This window comes from Phalacrocorax aristotelis, chromosome 1, assembly GCF_949628215.1.
Source record: "Phalacrocorax aristotelis chromosome 1, bGulAri2.1, whole genome shotgun sequence".
Taxonomy (NCBI): Eukaryota; Metazoa; Chordata; class Aves; order Suliformes; family Phalacrocoracidae; genus Phalacrocorax; species Phalacrocorax aristotelis.
Window position 1 is genome coordinate 208,720,778 of NC_134276.1, and position 19,447 is coordinate 208,740,224.

The following is a 19,447-nucleotide window of genomic DNA, read 5'->3' on the forward strand; positions in this document are numbered from 1 at the left end:
TTTTTAAGTAATGAAAATATTTACTTGAAGTAAAGAGGTTGAACTGTGAAAGGAAAGCGACCTAGAGAATCTGGCAAGCATGGTAGAACAGATAGTGGAGCAGATAGTTTCCTGTTTTCCCAGCATGGCTTAGTCACTTTTGGCTAAATCAGAGAGGAAAATAAGGTTGAAACATGCAAATAAACTATTGGATGGAAAACAAACGGGTGTTTGCCAGATGACCTGCAATAACTATTCCTGTGAATGCTCTTATACATTGACAGATGTTTTTGAGGTGACAAAAATATTTTTATATCTAACTGCAGGACCATTACGATCTTAAAGCCACAGTTCTGAGTTTGGTGTTTGAGTTCCCCCTACAGGTCCTGAGAGCTAGGTTATTAACTACAATGCATTCGCAGATGCTAGCAAGCATGGAGCACTGAGCCGTCTAATCCAGCCAGCAGAGGTGCCCAGGAGAACGGAATCTCCATCTTTCTATTTAATAAGATGCTGAATATAAAGCAGAATAGAAGTGATGAATGGATTGAGAGCAGCCTTGCAGAGAAAGGCCTGGGGATATTGGTAGATGGAAAATGGGAAATAAGCTGCAACGTGCACTTGTAGGCCAGGAGGCCAACCATATCCTGGGCTGCATCGCAAGAAGCATGGCCAGCAGGATGAGGGAGGTGATTCTGCCCCGCTATTCTGCACTGGTGAGATCCCACCTGCAGTGCTGCATCTGGGGTTCCCAACACAAAAAAGGCATGTGCCTGTTGGAGAAGGTCCATAGGAGGCCCACAAAGATAGTCAGAGGGCTGGAGCTCCTCTCCTGTGAGGAAAGGCTGGTAGTTAGGGTGGTTCAGCCTGGAGAAGAGAAGGCTAAGGGGAGACCTTATTGCAGCCTTTCAATATATGAAGGGGGCATACAAGAAAGACAGACAGACTTTTTACTAGGGCCTGTAGTGATAAGACAAGGGGCAATGGTTTTAAACTGAAAGAGGGCAAATTTAGATTGGATATAAAGAAGAAATATTTTACACTGAACGTGGTGAGACACTGGAACAGGTTGCCCAGAGAAGTTGTGGCTACCCCATCACTGGAAGTGTTCACGGTCAGGTTGGACGGGGCTTTGCACAACCTGATCTAGTAAAAGATGTCCCTGCCACAGGGGTTGGTACAGGTGATCTTTGAAAGTCCTTTCCAACCCAAACCATCTGTGATTCTATGACTACATTATTTTACTTCTTTCTGCTTGTAATTGTCTTTTCATTAGAAAAGACTATATAATTATTAATGAAAAATGGAATAACTTGCAGGGGAAAACATTAAAACAACTTAATCTTAAGAGTGTAAAGACACGCTGGAAGGTTAGAGTCTGTTCAGATTTACACTCTTCTCTGAAGCTACTGGGTCTAATCAGATGTGTCTATAATAGGACATCCTCCCCCCCTTTTCTCCCTCCAGTTCATTACCTTCTGTCAAAGATCTGACTAATAGTTCTATTGTAAGATTGTTTATGCATAGATAGGGATCTAACCACATGAGGAAATACCAAGCGTGAAAATCCATGCAGACGTTTGGGACTTGGACAAAACTTCAGGCAAAAATGTGCCTGAAGTGGGGATGGTATTCATCTTGCTTAATTTTAGTTATTTAAAGCAGAGTGTGGCATCCTTTTTTAGTTTTGTATTCAGTAATTTACTAGTAATTTTTTATCTGACCAAATGAAGCTGTCTAGTTAAGCATGAGGTGATAGATCTGACTATAACTGCAACACCATCTAGTCTGGCTTCAAAGGTAGCCTACATCAACTAGCTCCCGGGTAGATCTCTTTATTGAAAATGTCCACATTTACAATCAGATGAGCCCCATTCCAGAGGTCTGCAGATGTCAGTGGCTAAACTGGGGTCTCACATTGGCAGCAGAGCCTAGCTGCTAGGCTGTAAGGGAACCATCTTTATCCTTTTGTGGTCTAAGGCTTTTCTCCCTATGTCCTTTCACATACTAAGGAGGATAGCTACGCTGGTGTGTACCAAAGAATACTGAGGATTAAATATAGTAACACTTATGAAGCACTTTCATAATAGGTAAATATATGTAAAAGATCCAGAGAATCCACCAACACCCATTTTCAGAAGGTTCTGTGATGCAGTGGGTGAGACAGTAAGAATGAAGAGATGTTAAACTAGTCTAACATTGGGAGTAGTATGCACACATTTCACCTTTGTAATAACGTACCAAAAGAAGTGTTGGATTCTCTTTTGTTTTGAGATATTAAATCAAGTTTCACTACATTTCTAACATCTGTGTTCAAGATGTTGAATGCAAACACCAGATGCAATTCTCAGGTCTATTAATTCAAGAGAGCAGATGAACATTGTGATTTTTCCCTTACACCAATGTACATTTCAGCAGCTGATGAAAGGCCTTTCAGTGAAGATGTAATATTCCTAAGCACAGGCTCTTTTAGTTAAAAGGTTAGGCTATAAGACTATTTACCTCTTCCTTCTTAGCTTCATGCGCTCGCTGGACAAACCAGATTACTTTTGCTTGTAAGGTCCGAGGGGTGCACTCCAGAAGGGTGCTGTTGTACTCTATTCCATAAACAAGTCGCTCCTCAGTCTTCTCCAGAGCTTCACCTGGAAGAAAAAGAAATGTTTTAAGAATAGTGTTACTGACAGTAACTGTTACACTCCATATTCAAGATATATTTACTTTTAAGGGTGAAGTCTAATGGAGATCTAACCAGACAGTGACTGAAAAGTAGTGTCTGGTGGAGGTCTGACCTGCTAAGTGAATTCTCCCATCATCTCAGACTCTGATAGGATCCGGCCATAAGATATATGGACCAAATTGTGCCGTGATTCAGCTAAGATTATACACAGAGAAACAGATCTCAGCCTTTCACAATGCTAATTGCATGTGCCTGATTCTTAAGAATAGTTCATCTATTTATTTCTCACTCAGTGAAACAGAAGGATTCAATACATGCTTAAATATAATAAATAATTAAATATTTTTAGGGGTAAAAATAAGAGCACATAACCTTTTACAGAACGAAACTCAAAAACTATAAATACCCTAACCAATATTTATACATACCCATGTTATACAAATGTAAAATGAATGTGCAGTTTTGGCCCAAGGATCCTAATAAAAGCAAAGTGAGTGAATTTAATCAAAACTCAATTCTCCTTTTCCATCTCCAACAAAACATCTGGAGGAAGATAAGCTAGATGTTACACTGGGGGAACAATTGTCTCCATTAATGAAATCATCTTATTCCACAGTAGTGAGAAACATTCCTGAGACCAATCAGTTTTATAACCTAAAAAATAGAGGGTTTGATAGCATTGTGATTTCTCTGTTGTATTTTAAACTTAATGTATAATTAATATTTCATATTGGATTTTATTTTTCCATAATCTACTATATCCTCCAATAGACTCCAACTTTAATGAAGCTTTCTCTGGTAAAATATCTATCCTATATTTAATATCTAAAATAGCCTTCCTTTGACTATCTATCTAAAAGAACCTTTTATATTTGATTTTTTTCTTCTATAAATGTATTAGGTGTTATCCTGAAAAATATTGAAGATGTCCAGGCAACTGTTTTCTCTCTGTTTTGCCATTCCCGATACCAATGTTTGAAATAATAATTTTCATTTTCCAAGGTTTGGACAACAGCATTAGACACAACAATCTATTTTTTTTCAGGACAAACCTTGATAATGATCATAAATACACATTTATGGCATGTCATTGCCCATGTCTGTGCTAGGGAGCTCCTTCAATTCCCACCTCTGGCTGAGTGTCCTGGTCATATTTCATACTCATTTCAGGATGCAGCCCTGTTTTTTCTTATCCCTGCCCCACCTTTCCACCTGCGTCTCTGTTGGAAGCCCTTGAGATGCATTAGCCACATCCCTAGTCTGAATGACAGGGCTGAAGGGCTGTGTGAATGCTATGGGATGCCCCTGATCTGCCATCGAAACAAAGTCATTCTTAGACCTGGATGATACAGGCTCATCCCCATGACTCTTACAACTTATTGTAGGACCATGCTAGTAAAAAAACTCAGGTGAGGTTATGGTCTGGCTCATACTCTTGGCAAAGTCTGTGCTCTCTGCTCCAGGCATTTGCTAGCAATTTGTAAACATGTGAGTAGATTACCAATAAACTGCTGGCCAAAGCACTGCTGCGCTGCATTTCCGTGTCGAACATCTTGTCTGCGGAAACGTCTGGAGGGGAAAAAATGGAAGTGTTTGAGATAATGTGTTTAACTTACAGACTGTTGGGTTTATGTTAAAGTGGCAATCATTACAAATATAAGCAGCTAAATCTTGGTTGTTGTGAGAAGTACTCATTTATACATCAGTGTTTTCTCTCTACTCAACCTATAGGGAATCACATGTCTGAAAAAAAGAAATGCACTTTCCTGGGGAAGAGGCACAACTACATGTCGAGTTCATTCGTAACTACACTGATGTTATAAATACTAAACCAGGACCCTCTGAACCAACTGGGCAACAATCACTGTCAGGAAGAATCAAAGGGACTTTTAGCTTCTCTTTGGTTTCTCCCTCTGGGAGCCAAGGAAATTTTCCTTTTATAGTTTAGAACAGTTTGCCATATATGTGAATGATAATTCTTTTACCCTTTGCTTTCATGTTATTTTTTCACTTAGCAATCTCGAAGCACAGAGCAAATACTTTATTTTACTACATCTATGTAGCAGACAGTTTTTAAGCTCATTTTTCTCAATAGGGAAACAGACACATTCATGATTTGCCCATGCCTAGAAAGTGAGCTAGTGGCAGAGCTGTGGTCAGAACATGGGGGCCCTGGCTGCGACCTGGAAATAATGTAATTGCTTTTGAGAGAAAAATTGTGGTGGATTTGGGGATTTTGGGTTTTTTATATACATTCACAGAAAGATAATGAAAACCGTAATTGCACGGTGCCTTCCCAGAAGAACTGTGGTTTTATATGGCATTATTTTTCCTCTGAGTGTCCTGATAAATAAAATTAAGATTGCTTATTAGGGAAATGAAAGAATCTATTGGAATGTTGTATCTGGCCAGATGGAGCAGCAACCTGAAATTTGGTTATAGCAAGGATACCTTTCCTATATTTGCATAAAGAGTAATTCTACACAGTATGACCAATGCCCTAGATAAGAGATTAACAGAAATATGCAATGGAGCAAACCTTACACAGCAGGTACTTGTACAGTGTATATCATATAAGATAGAAACAAGCAAAGCCAAGCAGTTTTGTTATTCTTTACATTTACTACTTATATAATGCTTTTCTCCAGTGCTATGTGAACACAAAAGGCAGAATTATATTTTTGGCACAAATCTAATTCACTGTGTAGATTTACACTGTTTAAAGATCTTGCCCTTGGATGTTACTCATCATATTTCTAAACTAGCAGTAGACAGTGATTATTTTCTGAGTTCTGTCACCCACGTGGACTTCTGATCCAGTGGTGCTGGTGGACCAAGAAGACAGCTTTAACCTTTACTAGATATTCAGAGCAGAACCAGTGTTTTACTGCTGTTGTTTCAGGGGAACTTGCAAATTCAGTTGGGCCTTTAAGGCAGAAGTGGTAAAAATGCATGCAAACAAAACCTGAGATTCTGAGATAGCAAGAGGGCTTTATCATGCCCTGGAGTTCTCATTGTAATGTACAGATGCTGCAGCTGCTTACTGATAGCTCTGCAAAGTGGCAGTGCTGAATAATGCTGCCACCAGCTTTGCATATCTGTGTATCCAGATTATTCAGAAGAGATTCTCTTGCACAGACATATGTAAATACTAGAGACATTAGCCATGAAAAAACCCCCAAAAACCCAAGAAAAGCCTGCTGCTTTCAGGCCCAGCAATCCTATCTAGCAGGAAGAGGACAGTTAGCAGGCATGTACTATTTAGTCTGCAGTTCCTGAAGATCACTGTAGAGCTAAAAATATCCTAGTCCTGCAAGATAGGATATTTCTCCAGTTGTTAGAACCATTCAAGAAAAAGAAATGTTTGTTTGATGGAATTTTACTGTTGTGAGTGTGAAGACTGGGGGAGATAACACTCACCTGTGCCTTCACTTGCTACTTTTTTGAAAAGAAAGGAAAAAATGGGGACAGGTGCTGAAAGAGCAGGAGATGCTGGGAGATAAACCTTTTTCACAAATACTGACATAAGCCTGGTATTTGTTATGTTTTCTTAGTAATCATTTCATTCAAAATTCCATGAACAATGGAGTACCAGACAATTCCTGAGATAAGCTACACTAAGGAACAATTTTCAGTGACTACCAAATGTACAGAATATGTGGAAGTGCCTTTTGCCACCTATAACTTCATGAATTTAGATTTCAGTCTGCACGTCTGCTTTCAGGAACTTAGTAAAAATTATCTGCAAGAAAGAAATACAGGTGTCATCATCATCACCATCATCCTCATGTCTTTATTTCCCAGGGGTAGATGGGCAAAGTCAAAAAGTCTCAGGGAGAAAACGCAGCACTGCAGTTTGTGTAAGTAAATCCATAGACGGAGTTTGGCTTTGCTGACCCAAATGTTACAGCAGAGTAACGCTTGGGTTAGCGTGGGAAGCAGCTGCAAGGCAAAGGCAGCCCCTTACCTGCGCCCCCGTCCCACTCTGCCCCCCTGCCCCGCCCCCGGCCCCGCCCCCGGCCCTGCCCCGCCCCCGCCCCGCCCCTCTCTGTGGCGCCCCCCGGCGGGCGGCTGCTGTCAGTGCAGCTCTGCCGCCCCCTGCAGCCTGGGCACCCCTGGTGAGCAGGCAGTGAGGGGGGCCAGGAGGCTTGGGGGCGAAAAGCCCACCTGTTCTGAGTGCCCTTGCTAATCATAAGAGACAAAGCACGCATTTGTGTGTTTGCTGGTGGAGTGAGTGGTGGAGAAAGAGGCCAGAGAGGAAGAGGAGGCAGGAGGGTGGCTGTCAGCTTCTTAAAATCAGCTAAAGAATCGCAGGTTACCAGACCTACCCAGGCTGAAAGACATTTTAAAATTACTTCAGCACTTTTTCAGCCTGGACAGTGAGCTGGCACAGCAAAGACTCTCACTTTTAGGATTTAGTGCTTGTTTAGATAAAATTTGAACCTGCCTAAATGAGATTGCAGATGTAATAGTGAACTAAAGCATTTCTTTAAGTCCTGGACCATTCTGCTTTCTCAAGTGCACTTCGTGGGAGCTGAAGGCAACATAATTTCCTTCTGCCATCTTAAGTATTTGCAGTATGCAGAAGCTGTACACCTGTAACTACCATATCATGGTAGTGTGCTGCACTGCCAGCATCAAGATATGAGATTTTAGCTTCAGTTTCTATTTGTCTTTAATCAAATCCTATATCTAATTAATTATCCAGGCAATGCATTTATAAGGAATTATAACATAGATTTCACAATTCAACAAATTAGTACCAGCTGTCAAGCAGATGGTTTTTTATGCCGTTGGTCTCTTTATATTGTGTACATGCCTTAGTTTGCAGTTCTTCTACTTCATGTTTCTCTAAACATTGGAGGCATTAGGCTCTAAAGCAGAAAGCATTTGAATCAAATTGGAGAGGGCACATTGTACATCCCTGCTTTGGTTCGACTCTTCACCAGTAGGACTAGAATTAAAAAGAGTGCTCTTACTGCACTAGCAGGGCTGCTCTTAGAAGACAAAAGCCCACCTAAATATACTGTATGAGGGTCACATCTGAGCAGATAGAGGTGGTATTAAAGCCAGCTCAAGTGAGCTGTAATGTAAGACACAACTCCAAAAGTCCTGATGAAGTGAGGGCTGCCAGGAACGGGGGGAGCAAGCACTCTCCAATTCCCCTTGTAGTCACGTTACTTGTACTACCCTGTACAGCTTGAGCAGAAACCTGGAGCCCTGGTACAAGGCAAAATTATGACATGTATGCTCTGGGACACAGAGTTAATTATACCTGGAGCCCAGGACAGCCATGGCAGGGTTATTGCCTGCTCAGGGTCAGGGTATCGGAAAACTCCATGTTGTCTCCTGAGACCTGCCTTCTCCAGCAGTGCTCTCCACCTGGTACCCAGCAGAAGGCAACTTAAAACAACTTCCATACACATGTCCTGAGTAGCTGAGTAGCTGTCCCTACCTCTCACACAGTTAGCGTAAGCTCATAAATTTAAAATGCTCTGAGCTTCAGCTATAAGTGAACAAAGCAAATGCCGTCTGTCCCTCTCAACGTCATTAGTTCTTGCTCACTGTTTCCCAAGCTCTTGTATGTAAAACAAGTTTTGCAGACTTCAAGAACATTCGACTGAGTGCAAATCCCTTCTCCACTGCTGCAGTGCTTATCTTAAGAGAAGGCGGGTGATAACAGCAGTATTTTCTTCTTTTAGAGACTGACCTGCTGAATGTCGGGGAGGTGCAGCACAGGAAGGTGCCTGGGGTACTGCCCATATCACTCAGCCCTGGATAAATGCATGTGTCAGGAGACTTAAGGGCTGCTACTCTGGAAATTGTCTTGGGTGAGAAATATGCTAAAAATGTACAACAGAGTTTAGGACAGAGTGAGTTTCTCTTATCTTTTCTTAGACAATAAGTAGCTTGCAGAACAACGTAAATGCTGCTACAGTCCATCCTAGCAGGCTGCTGGGAAATTTTTTAACCCCACCCCCTCACCCCAAAGGACTTTTACATCATTAGATGAGTTACCCCTATGCTTTATTATTACAATAACCCAATTTCTACTTACACTATAGGAAATTAATCTCCCTGGCCCACTGTATAGATGTTCATCTTTCTTAATCTGGGGCCCAAAAATTTTAGCCAGACTCTTCTCACATTGAGCAGACAACCAGAACCCACTTCCTCCCTTAGGTCTGCTTGCAAGAGGCATGAGAAGACTATGCAATTCTGCTTGTGAAAGTGGTGTAGATTTATTACTTGGTTTAACCTAAGCCTGAGTGTAATAAATCCAAGAGGTTCTTAATTATGCTGAATCATTGGCTGTATTTCTCATTTTTACATTTTAATGTGCTTTACCCAAAAAGTTGGGTTACCCAATGCTTCCTCTGTTTATTTTTTCAAAGAACCCAGAGAAATATCTACTGTGCCTGACTATAGTCAGCAGTTGATTTGTTCGAGTGCATCCAGGTTCATGGAAAGAGAAGGTGTGCAGGACAAGAAACAAACAAACAAACAAACAAAAAACCTTCCTGTTTTTCCTTAGAAGGAACAATAATCGATTTGGGATACTGTGACCTGGATTTGACTGACCCACCTCCACTCGTTTTCAAAACTGTCTCCAGAAGTTACTCAATTTGTTCTACCCCTTGCAGTCCGGGAATGTATAATATATATAAGTATATATTTGCAGAAACCGTAATTGAAAAAGAGCCACAGAAAATACTTGAATTATACATTACCAAAGTTTTGCTAAGGCTAGAAATTGCTCTCTCTAGTGGCAAAGCTGACTCCTGTGAAAAGGTCTGGATTAAAAGATGCGTGTTCTAGATTCTTAATCAAGTATCTGTGTAGCTGAATTGGAGAACCTGGGTTTGAAAGGGAAGGGAAGAGGACAGGTGTGTGGGAAATTACTGCACCAAAGAGTGAAGGCCAAGAGCCATGAATAAGTGAAGAGTGACAGAGAGGAGAATTCTCCCCAAGGGAAGAATTAAAGCCCCCGAATTAGGTTTTTGCTTTGAACTGGCCTCTAGAGTAACTTGTCTTTATAAATTCACTAGAGAAAGCCTAAGCCTAACCTTAGCTTTTGCAGATCACTCTGGTTTCCTTTTGGCCAGTGAAGGTATTTGACTATTAACATAGATTCTTCTTTGCTTTTTTTTGAAATTCTATTGTATGTTATTGAAGTGTGATATATTTGCTGTATAATACTACCAAAATAGGTGTCTGGTATTGTAAAGAGGCTTTCTTCTGCACACCAAAAGATGTATGAGGAAATTAAGGTTTGTTTAAAACTTACTGCAAATAATTACTAAGTGACTTTGCTTCATTCATAACAGTATTCCTGGTACTGCAGTTTATGCTATCCTGTTAGTTTTGGTCCTCTGCAATCCCCTAAGGTCGCTGTAATAAATTAGCAGCTAACATATCTTCTTACTGCTCACTTATTTTTATGAAGGGGAGATACGAAGTATTTTGTGTTGCAGGATGAACTGGTAGTGGTATCTATTTTGCAAGAAGGATATCACAGAAAGCAGTAGCTCTCACCTCTTGGCCTGCATTCCTGTGGGATAGTACCGGGAGCATGAGATCCCATCCCAGGCGCAGTACGGATCTCGAGCGAGGCAGCAGTCTGCGCAGGCGGTGCCATACATGTCACACTGGTGGAACTTCACTTGTGCTATGACTGACTCGGATCCCACGTAGAGCTGTTGCTGGAAAAAATACGCCGTGTACGATTAGATTCCTAGAACTTCCACTAAAACTATTACCAATGGAGTTATTAAAAAGTGTTAGCTTTAATGTTGCCTGCCAGTTGTGCATCCAGCCTGTGCCCTGAGGGAGGCAGAGTTACTCTGCAGGAAAATATCTGATTACAGACTAAACTCTCCTGCATGAGGACAGAGGTGAGAAAGAAGGTAAAATGAACAAGTTTATTTTGGCATTTCCTCTTTTCTGAAGTTTCAGCTTTGTAAATTTTGTGTTTGAATAGGCAGGGTTTTAAGTTTCTTTTTCTTCTTCAGGACAGTTTCCAGTGCCTCCCTCTACATTTCTCTGTCACCTAACCGATCTGCAAAAAGAACCTTGACATAAAAGATTTTAAACAAAGAAGTTCAAATTTGCAGAAGTTATAAGCAACCTCAATCTTAAAATGGGAGTTATCAAGTAAATGTAACTCTTGATGTGGCTACTTACGATACGGTCACATATACACATGCACTGTAGTACTATGATTTGTATTTTGCCTCAGTGCACAGGAGATAGATTTTTTCACTGGCACTGTGCAGTCTTTCCTTACAAATTAACTGGTCACAATCTACTTCATTAATATTTATTTGTAGGGGTTTGGGATTTTTTTCAGCATTAGTGCTAAGACTCTCTGAATCTTCTGGGTTCACATAAATGTCCTTTTCAAACCAAGTGAAAGATGATCAGTCTGATTCGTGAGCTGCTGGCATAAAAAATTCAGAAGAGAATAGATTGAATTTACAGAGATTTGAGAAAAAATCTTGTTGCTGGTGAATGTAAAGGGAGTGAGCACAGAAATATGCAGTGTGCACTGCAATAGGAACTGCTGATGCACAGCTCACTTCCATGATTTTACCAGTCAGAAAAATGATTTCTAATGAACACTTAAGCTATGCTTATCCTAATAGTAAAACTTAGTCCAAAATTCCCACTCTTAGGACAAGCTTTCAAAATCTGATATTTGAAAATTCTTAAAGCTGGAAAATACAGGCAGCTCATTTAGTCTGGCTTGCCTACCACAAAACATGAAATTTAAAACCGGGAGAGGCTGGTAACAGTAATGCTTGAAAACTTTTTCAGCTGAGATAAACCAGATGAAAGTAGCAGGAACTCAGTCTGCCAGCTGGAATGAAGAAGAAACCTAGGATCCTTGTTTGACGGGAATTCTTTCTTGTCTGCAAAGGCTGCAGTGTGATTGTCCCAGAAGACATGAATAACACTCAATAAGACATACGAGGTGGGATTTTCTCCTTCATCTTTTAGCAGGGGTAAAGACTACTCTAAGTCTTGGCTCATCAGAGGAGGGCGAAAAACATCCAGTACCTAACCAACTGAACATCAAAGAAGAACATTCCTTCCCAGCCTTTGCAGATAACTAGCTCAGCCCTGAAAATGGCATTTTATTGTACTGCTGACTTAGTGAAGACTGGTTAGTGTTATAAGGATAGTGAGACAAAACCAGCAAAGAGAGGGTCCACAGGCTCACCAACTCCAAGGTCAGAATGCTCAAGCACAGAAGCTACATAACTTTTTTCACATAAACTCAATTAAGTTATACTTCTGCTTATAGATGTCATTTTAAAGACAAAATGATTTGGTGCCAATGCTGTTCCTAACATGTATTGCAACATTTAATTGTCCTCAGTGCCATTAAACTACATCCTATTTCAAGATTAAGTTTACCTACATTCAACAAGCTGAACTTGGTTATTTAATCTTGATCATGAGTTGCCATCAATGTTCAAGAAATCTTATACATATACACTAGGAAGTTACTTCATTGGGTAAAATTTAATATGTCTATCTTGTTCTCTTTGTCTTTTCTCTGATATTTTGAAAAAGTTAAGCTACTTTTACATCTCAAAGGGAGGTTTATTCAATTCCAAGATTGTTTTGGCAGCTTCTTTACAGTTCTCTTCAGATTTTCCAGATACCTCTTGAACTGTACCAGCCCTTGTGGGAGCTGGATGTAATGGAGGAAGACTACTTCATTTTTATATGGTATCTCCTTTTTTACTTTTCCAGCACAACCCTTTTACTATGACATTTCACTGAGAGCTAAAGGTAAGGCAAATACCTTAAATGACACCAAAGTCTTTCTCCAAATAATCACTTAGGTACAGTGTCAGGCAACCCAGAGGTGCTCTTCACGTGGAAAAAATTTAGATTCATTCAGGAGATAATTCATAATACTTACACCTAGGACCCTCCTCTGAATCACCACCTGAGGAGCGTCTTTCTATATAACCTATAGAAAGAATGCAAGTTGACTAGACACCAAGACTAAGCTGATCTTTTGGGGTACACTCACACGCCCTAGTAATGCAATTGTCATTCTTTGTTTCTTGTGTTTCACTATGTTTATGTGCACCTACATTGCGTTGGATGTCTAAGGTCTATTAAGTTGTAATTATCCTGGGATTTTTATAATGGCTCCATCCTAAGATGATGTGATGATGATAAGGTATGAATAGCTATGATATGGTACAGATGAGAATCTACCTACAAGAGTAATAAATTGAATGTTTATATAAGCAAAATCTAGCAGAAACTTGAAAGGGAGTCAGATCCAAACAGCCCTGCCTTTCACGGGCAACTGAATATGTGGGAGAACCAGCAAGGCTCTTTTTGCACTGATATCCCCATGGGACTGAAGTCTGTCTGCATTAATCAACAAGGAACTTTTCTGTGAGTTGCCATATCCACCAAGCTTATCCCTGCTGTGATTACTATGCCAGTAACTTGTGAAGCAGATTGGTTTTCACTTGCTTTGATAGGAATGATAGTGTGAACTAAGGAGATTTAACATTAGAATTGAAATACATAAATGTTTCATACAGGAACAGAGCATATAATCTTAAACTTATATTACAAAAGTACTACATATATCAGACCAAATCTCATTATAGATTATGTGCATCCATCTGTCTATCTATGTATCTATCTCTACAGAGTTTTTAGCTTCATTACGTTTGAGTCACAATCTTCACATTCCAAACCTGTCAAACACTTACCCTTTTTGAAGAGATCTCCATAGAAATAATAGGAACTGGCACCTAGAAAATAGCAAATGTTTCCTTGCTTAGAAGAAAGAATAACTTTTTGCTATGACAATAAATTAGGTAAAATGGTGTTGATGTTTACTTATTACATTCAGCTTTGCTAGATACTTTGACTTTCTTTAAGTTTTGATGCTACAGAAAGATAGGAGGAAATAGTGACTTTCAGAAGTATTGCTTTAAAAAACTATTTAAAAACAACCGAGCAACACTTAATTCAGGATTATCTGAGCCACAGGAACACGAAAATTTCCCTGTCAAACATGACATTAGCTCTTGCCACCACTGAATCTCTTTTGTCCTACTTGAGAGTGATAAGTGCAGTGTTCTTTATAACAAAACATTCATTGAAGATAAGATAAAAATAGCAGGAATTCCTTCTTTTACTGTTGTCCTCTCTGCCCTTTGCTCAGATTTCCTGGAGCAATGGCAAGACATAGCCCTTAATAAGTCTATTGAAAATTAGCTTTATCAAGAGGGGTGATTTCTGTGATTCTCCCGCCCTCCCCCCCCCCCCCAACGGCTCAATAGCTACACTGCCCAAATGCAGGTACCAGGTTTAAATTTCTGAGCTTGGGTGTTAGATTTTCCCTATGGTTGCAAGTAGGGTAGCCTCCTACTTTATGCAGCTAATGTGTCGTGATGTGAATAATCACTAAGAGAATTTCATAATATTACCTTTGCCACATACCAAATACTGAGCTTTAGTCATGGTTATTCTTAAACAGAATGGAGTTTTGCCTCACTAGGCTCAGGTTTGCCCACTGTAAAGACAGATTAAGTGATTCACTCTTTCTGCTGATTGGGCTTTTTTTTATCTGGACCTCATTTAGCTTCCAAAATTCTAGTAGGCTCATTTTCATGCATACAGTTATACTCTTTTGAATATTTAATTTGATATGAGGGAAAATTAAATAAAATGCAATCAACTTCTAATTAGAACTCACACTATGACCTCTGAGCGTGTAAACTGAAAGACAGTAGTCCTGGTTTGCTGCAGTATACTTCAGCACTTGGACTATAACTCCACCTCAGAAAAACTTCAGTTGAAAATGAAGACTTTCTGTCATAAAATAACTAGATCATTCGAAAATTTATTGCACACAACTATTATATTTTCAACTATTCTCAGAATTTTTAGACATTTTAATTCTGCAGAAAATTCAAGACTTGAATATATGCTCCATATATAGCACAGTTCACCTTGAATACTTGCAGCTCTTCAAGAATCACTTCTTCCATTGATTCTGTCTCTTGGTTGTAAATTGTAATGACTTTCAGCACAATTCCATTATCTGGCAATAAATTTAAAAAGAAAAATAAAAAGCAAAGCTAAAGTTTATATTTCATGGAAACATTTACATGGCCTTCAAATACATTAAATGACTTCTCCAAACTGATAATGGATAGAAATTTATAAATTTGTATATGTAGTTACATACTGCTGTTATAGATGAGGATTCTTACTCTTAGAAAATAAACACGTATGACAATTTGTCCGTAGCAAATAACAGCCAACTGAGATCCCTGAGCAAGATGGTTAATTGACTTGTATTTTTCAAACTCTGGGTCAAAACCACTCACAAGTTGCAAAAGGGATCAAAGAGGGTGACCATATTTCAAAAAAAGAAATATGAGTAGGCAGGACCTGAGTCCATCGAGGCAAGGGAGTGTAAAGTAGCTTTAACTGTAAGATCTGAGTGTTTACACTAGTTAGGAAACTACTAACTATCCTTAAATGCTGGCAGCAGCTCTGTTCCTGCAGGCAAAAGTACAAAACCCTTCAGGGGTTCATTGTCCTCAGTTCTCCTCTGGGGAAATGCTGAGCTGCTGTTGAGCTGAAGATGTTAATCAAAGGAAGATGAACCAAAAAAAAAAAGCTGCACATTCAAAAAGTCTAAGGCACTTTGGAATTTAGATTTATCAGCCTCTCTGTCGCTACAACTCTTGCAGGAAATTAAGACACATGAATAGCATCTGGTCTTCCACCACTTCAGCTTTGTCTCGCTGACTATTATTAGAATAACCTTGCTTTCCTTAATCTGAAAATCTGTCATCAGCAGTGGCAAATATCACTTCCTTTCTCCTGTTACTTTCAGTCACCTTTGATTTACAGGGGAAATATTAAGGTGACAAGCACCAGGAAAAATGTTCAGCAAAAGATCAAAGGGGCAAACATAAAGAGGAACCGTTAAACTGGGGTCATACACTACTTCTCAAAGAGAATAAAATAAGTAAGCGAAGGCTTCCATTTTGTGAAACAGTAAAAAGAAATTACATTTTGAGTTCTGATTTTCATAAGTAAGTCCCTCTTCGAATCCTGCTGAGAAACATGTGAAAGTTAGCCCCGATGTTCAGGCTTCACCTTTGGTGAACCTTTCTGACCTGCTCTGCTACCCTAAGGAAAGTTCTGCTTGGCTGTAAGAACCTGTTTCGTTATGTTACACAGTAGATGTTGGACTTGGATAAAAAAGATTAACCATTTCTAACATTATTATTGCCAAGAGAAGCAGTGAGTTTTTTGATGGGAGCTTTGCTAGAGCAAAGATTTCAGGGTTCATTTTAGAGTTTCTGAAGCCCAAATTCCTATGCAGGAATTTCTTGTCACCTGAGATCAGACATCTTGAGAAGACTAAGCAGCTGTTGGGTGCCAGTCCAGCACAACTCTAAAGCACACAATTAAGTCCCCATGGATTCAACTTTGCTGAACAGAGGACTTGTGTACATATCTCAATCACAAATGTAAGTGGACAGTATGAAAAATCTAGGCACCATTATAAAATCTGCAGTACAGAAATAAGTGAAACATCATATAATGTTTTATAGATCACACTTAGTCCAGTACTAAGACCATAATGAAGCCATTTAAAAGCTTAGAAAACAGCACTAATACAAATAAATCTTTGCTATTCTACAAGCATGCTTCTTTTGAATGTTCTCAGCACTGAAATGTGCTTATCAGAGGAATTTTGTTAGGAAAAAATAATTCACTGTAACTGCTTTCCTAGACAAAATGATCAAAATGATTTGTGATACCACTCCTGTTGTTACATTGATAAAACATGAATGTATGAATCCTTGGATTTTTTCCAGACAGATTAGATGGGACTAAGGTCTTGTCTAGTTCCAGGCTTTCCTCTTACTTTCATAAGTTTTCTTATTTTCCAAATACCATTAGAATGTGATTTTTCTCTGGTTTCTTAGAGTTAGGGCAGTTCTATGATACATTTTACCTTAATCATATTTGTTTGGTAGATGGTTAAAAATCCTCTTTAAACAAGCATTCTGTATCTTATGAAAATGACACAAAAGAAAGACAAGAAAACTTGGCAGAAAATTTCTAACCGTTTATTTCTAAGAAACTTGTGTATTTCCTTCTGCCTTCCTTGAGCTGTGTAGTAATACAAATCTGGAGGCTGGAAGTTTCTTTTTAATGGCATTAGCTTGAGTCGTGGTCTCCAAAATTGGGGAAAAGAAACTGTGGAATAAAGCCAGTAACCTGAACTGATATTTTTGAAAATCATAACACCTTTCTTTCTCTCAGGTCTCTAGGTCTCAGCTCAGAACTATGCTCAGATACATGTTTGGGTTCTAAAGTTTTAAAAATAAGGCTAGTTGTTCAGGAATTTAATTTAAGGTTCTTGTTTGGAAAGAAAAGAAAAATGGAATCCTATACTTAAGTTTCTCTTCTGAGTCTTTAAGTATTTCCCTGCCATTATTTTTCTATGTGTTATCAGCACAGTGAAACACATGCATAAATTTACTAACTTCCTCTGTAAGATGAAGGCTGGCACAGCCATGAAAGAAATGTTAAAAAGGAATATAGTGTTGATTTTTTATTTTTGGACTATCCACAACTTAATTTATTTCATCCTGGAGGTAAAAAAAAAGTACCCAAAAACCAGTTAGATCAATTGTCTTTCTTGCTTTCTTTAACTTACCTGTGCCAATGAACAAGACATCATATTGCCCATCTTCAGCCTCCACTCTGTCCACTGCTAGTTGTTTCAGATTGTACTTTCCATCTGTTTTAACTAGTATCGGCCTCTTATGAACAGGCTTGATGGGCTGATACATCAGTGGATGACTCCTGGCAAAATGAACAGCTTCATCAGGATAGTCTTTAGTGGTAGTGTACAGACCACCATTCACCTTGCTGGCACACTGCGGAAACAGAAAACATAGATTATCCTGAACATTTGCCAAATAAATTGTCAGAGGCAGGGCTTGTTTTCAGGTGTAATGACAAATCTACAGAAAACCTGGCATAAAAACAGGCACAGAATACCACGGTAGGAATTGGGACAGTGAACTCTATGCTTAATGCATGTGTGGATTATTAATCATGAGAATCCAAAAAACGAACGATGAACAGAGTCTTGGCTTTATCATGTTTATAAAGAGGGAACTCCTGGCATACTGAGAGCAGAATAAATAGTGACACTTTTAGATTTTGACAAAAAATCGTGGTGCTTATATCTTCCCCAAATTCATATTAAAGATGTAATCAAAATAGCCATTGATAGAGTTAGGAGATCCTAGTAGAGACACAGCGTGTAAAGTCAGCAGAATATTAAAGCTTGAAATCAGTCCCTGGTCTTATTACTTTTGACTCCAAAATGTATTACAATAAAAAGCTAAGCACACTTAAAAATGATTCCAGCAGCAACAGCAGTTCTTAATCTCAGACATTCTAACATTAGTATTACATTTGATTCTAATTCTTAACTCACAATGACAGTATTATATATCACAGTTTAGCCTGAAATACCAATGTTTGCATTGATCATTCCACTGTTTTGCAAAGCAAATAGACTTTATGTCAATGATTGATTAAAAGAGGCTTACTCCTTCAGTCAAATGTGCAATTAAGGATAATTTAATGTGTTAAACAGAGAAGTTAATTTTAGGATGCTTTGTGAAGGATATAGTGTTCCCTAACTGAACATAGATTCAATTTGCTTCATGATGTCTAATTGAAACCATTTATGATCAAGCTGGAAATATCTTAGTAACCGTTTACTTTCTCCAAATATTCATAAGACAGTATGGTTTTAAGAAGCATTTCAAGCAAAGCCACAGTAGCAGTCTTCCCCTATTTAAACTGGATTTTTCAATCAATAAAATGAAATAAAATATTCTTCATGTTTACTGGAAACAGTAATTTTAAACTTGTGGTCAACTGTAATTGACAATAACAAACTCCTGCACTTGTCAAGTGGGGCAGTGTTTGTTTCCACTTTTTGGCCGTAGCTACAGGAAAGTATTTGTTCAGTGTTGACTTAAAAGTAATTGTCTAATCAACGTAGTGATGGAATTTCACTGGCTGTTTGCAATAAAAAGACAGAGCTGGAGCATGAAGACAGGCTAAGCCTCTGCTTTCCATGCACCGCACAGCATATCAAGTGGATAGGCATTGCCAGGTTCCCCTTGCAGAGCTCTAGCCCTGGAGAGATTTAATAAAAACAATCCTTTACAGGTTTTTAATTTTTAATTAAATAAAATCAAGTAGTCTAGAAAGGAAACAATAGACGCATCCATCTCTGAAGTCTATCAACACCATTTTTGAGGTAACTGATGTCATTCCCAGAAGCATCACAGCCTAAACGCACTAAAAGAATCAGCAAAACAGGAGCAGAAATTATGTCAGAAGCAGTGCTTCAAGCAGTCTTCAGAAAGCAGCGGATTGCAGAGTCTATCAGAACCTGTGAGACACTTAAGAGTGGTTTTCTGTTTATTTAGCTTTAAGCTCTACTCTCATTCCTCATAGACTCCATCTTTACCCATTCAATAGCTAAGATCAAAGAGTGCTGACTCTCAGAGATGCCTAATAGCAGGTTATTTTTGGCCTCTTGTCACCATCACTCCTGTAATGGGAAAGGTAGTGGGATTCAGCTTACCAATATGTTGACCTTTTCTTTGGAGTGTGAAACCTAAGACTGTGGGCTACAGCCCGAAACATGCCATCTCTTCATGCTACTGGAAAAGAGTTGAA

At 39.0% G+C, this 19,447-nt stretch overlaps 1 protein-coding gene across 1 annotated transcript in view; it reads right to left on the reverse strand.

The window, feature by feature from the left end:
• SEMA3E (semaphorin 3E) overlaps positions 1 to 19,447 on the reverse strand; it is a 145,610-nt gene that overhangs the window by 3,356 nt on the left and 122,807 nt on the right. The window contains exons 11-16 of the mRNA XM_075081515.1: positions 17,394 to 17,616; positions 14,656 to 14,747; positions 13,408 to 13,449; positions 10,193 to 10,359; positions 4,158 to 4,225; positions 2,482 to 2,621 (exon numbers count right to left, since the gene is read on the reverse strand). Of these exons, the coding sequence (XP_074937616.1) occupies positions 2,482 to 2,621; positions 4,158 to 4,225; positions 10,193 to 10,359; positions 13,408 to 13,449; positions 14,656 to 14,747; positions 17,394 to 17,616 (732 nt within the window). The remainder of the gene's footprint in view (positions 1 to 2,481; positions 2,622 to 4,157; positions 4,226 to 10,192; positions 10,360 to 13,407; positions 13,450 to 14,655; positions 14,748 to 17,393; positions 17,617 to 19,447) is intronic.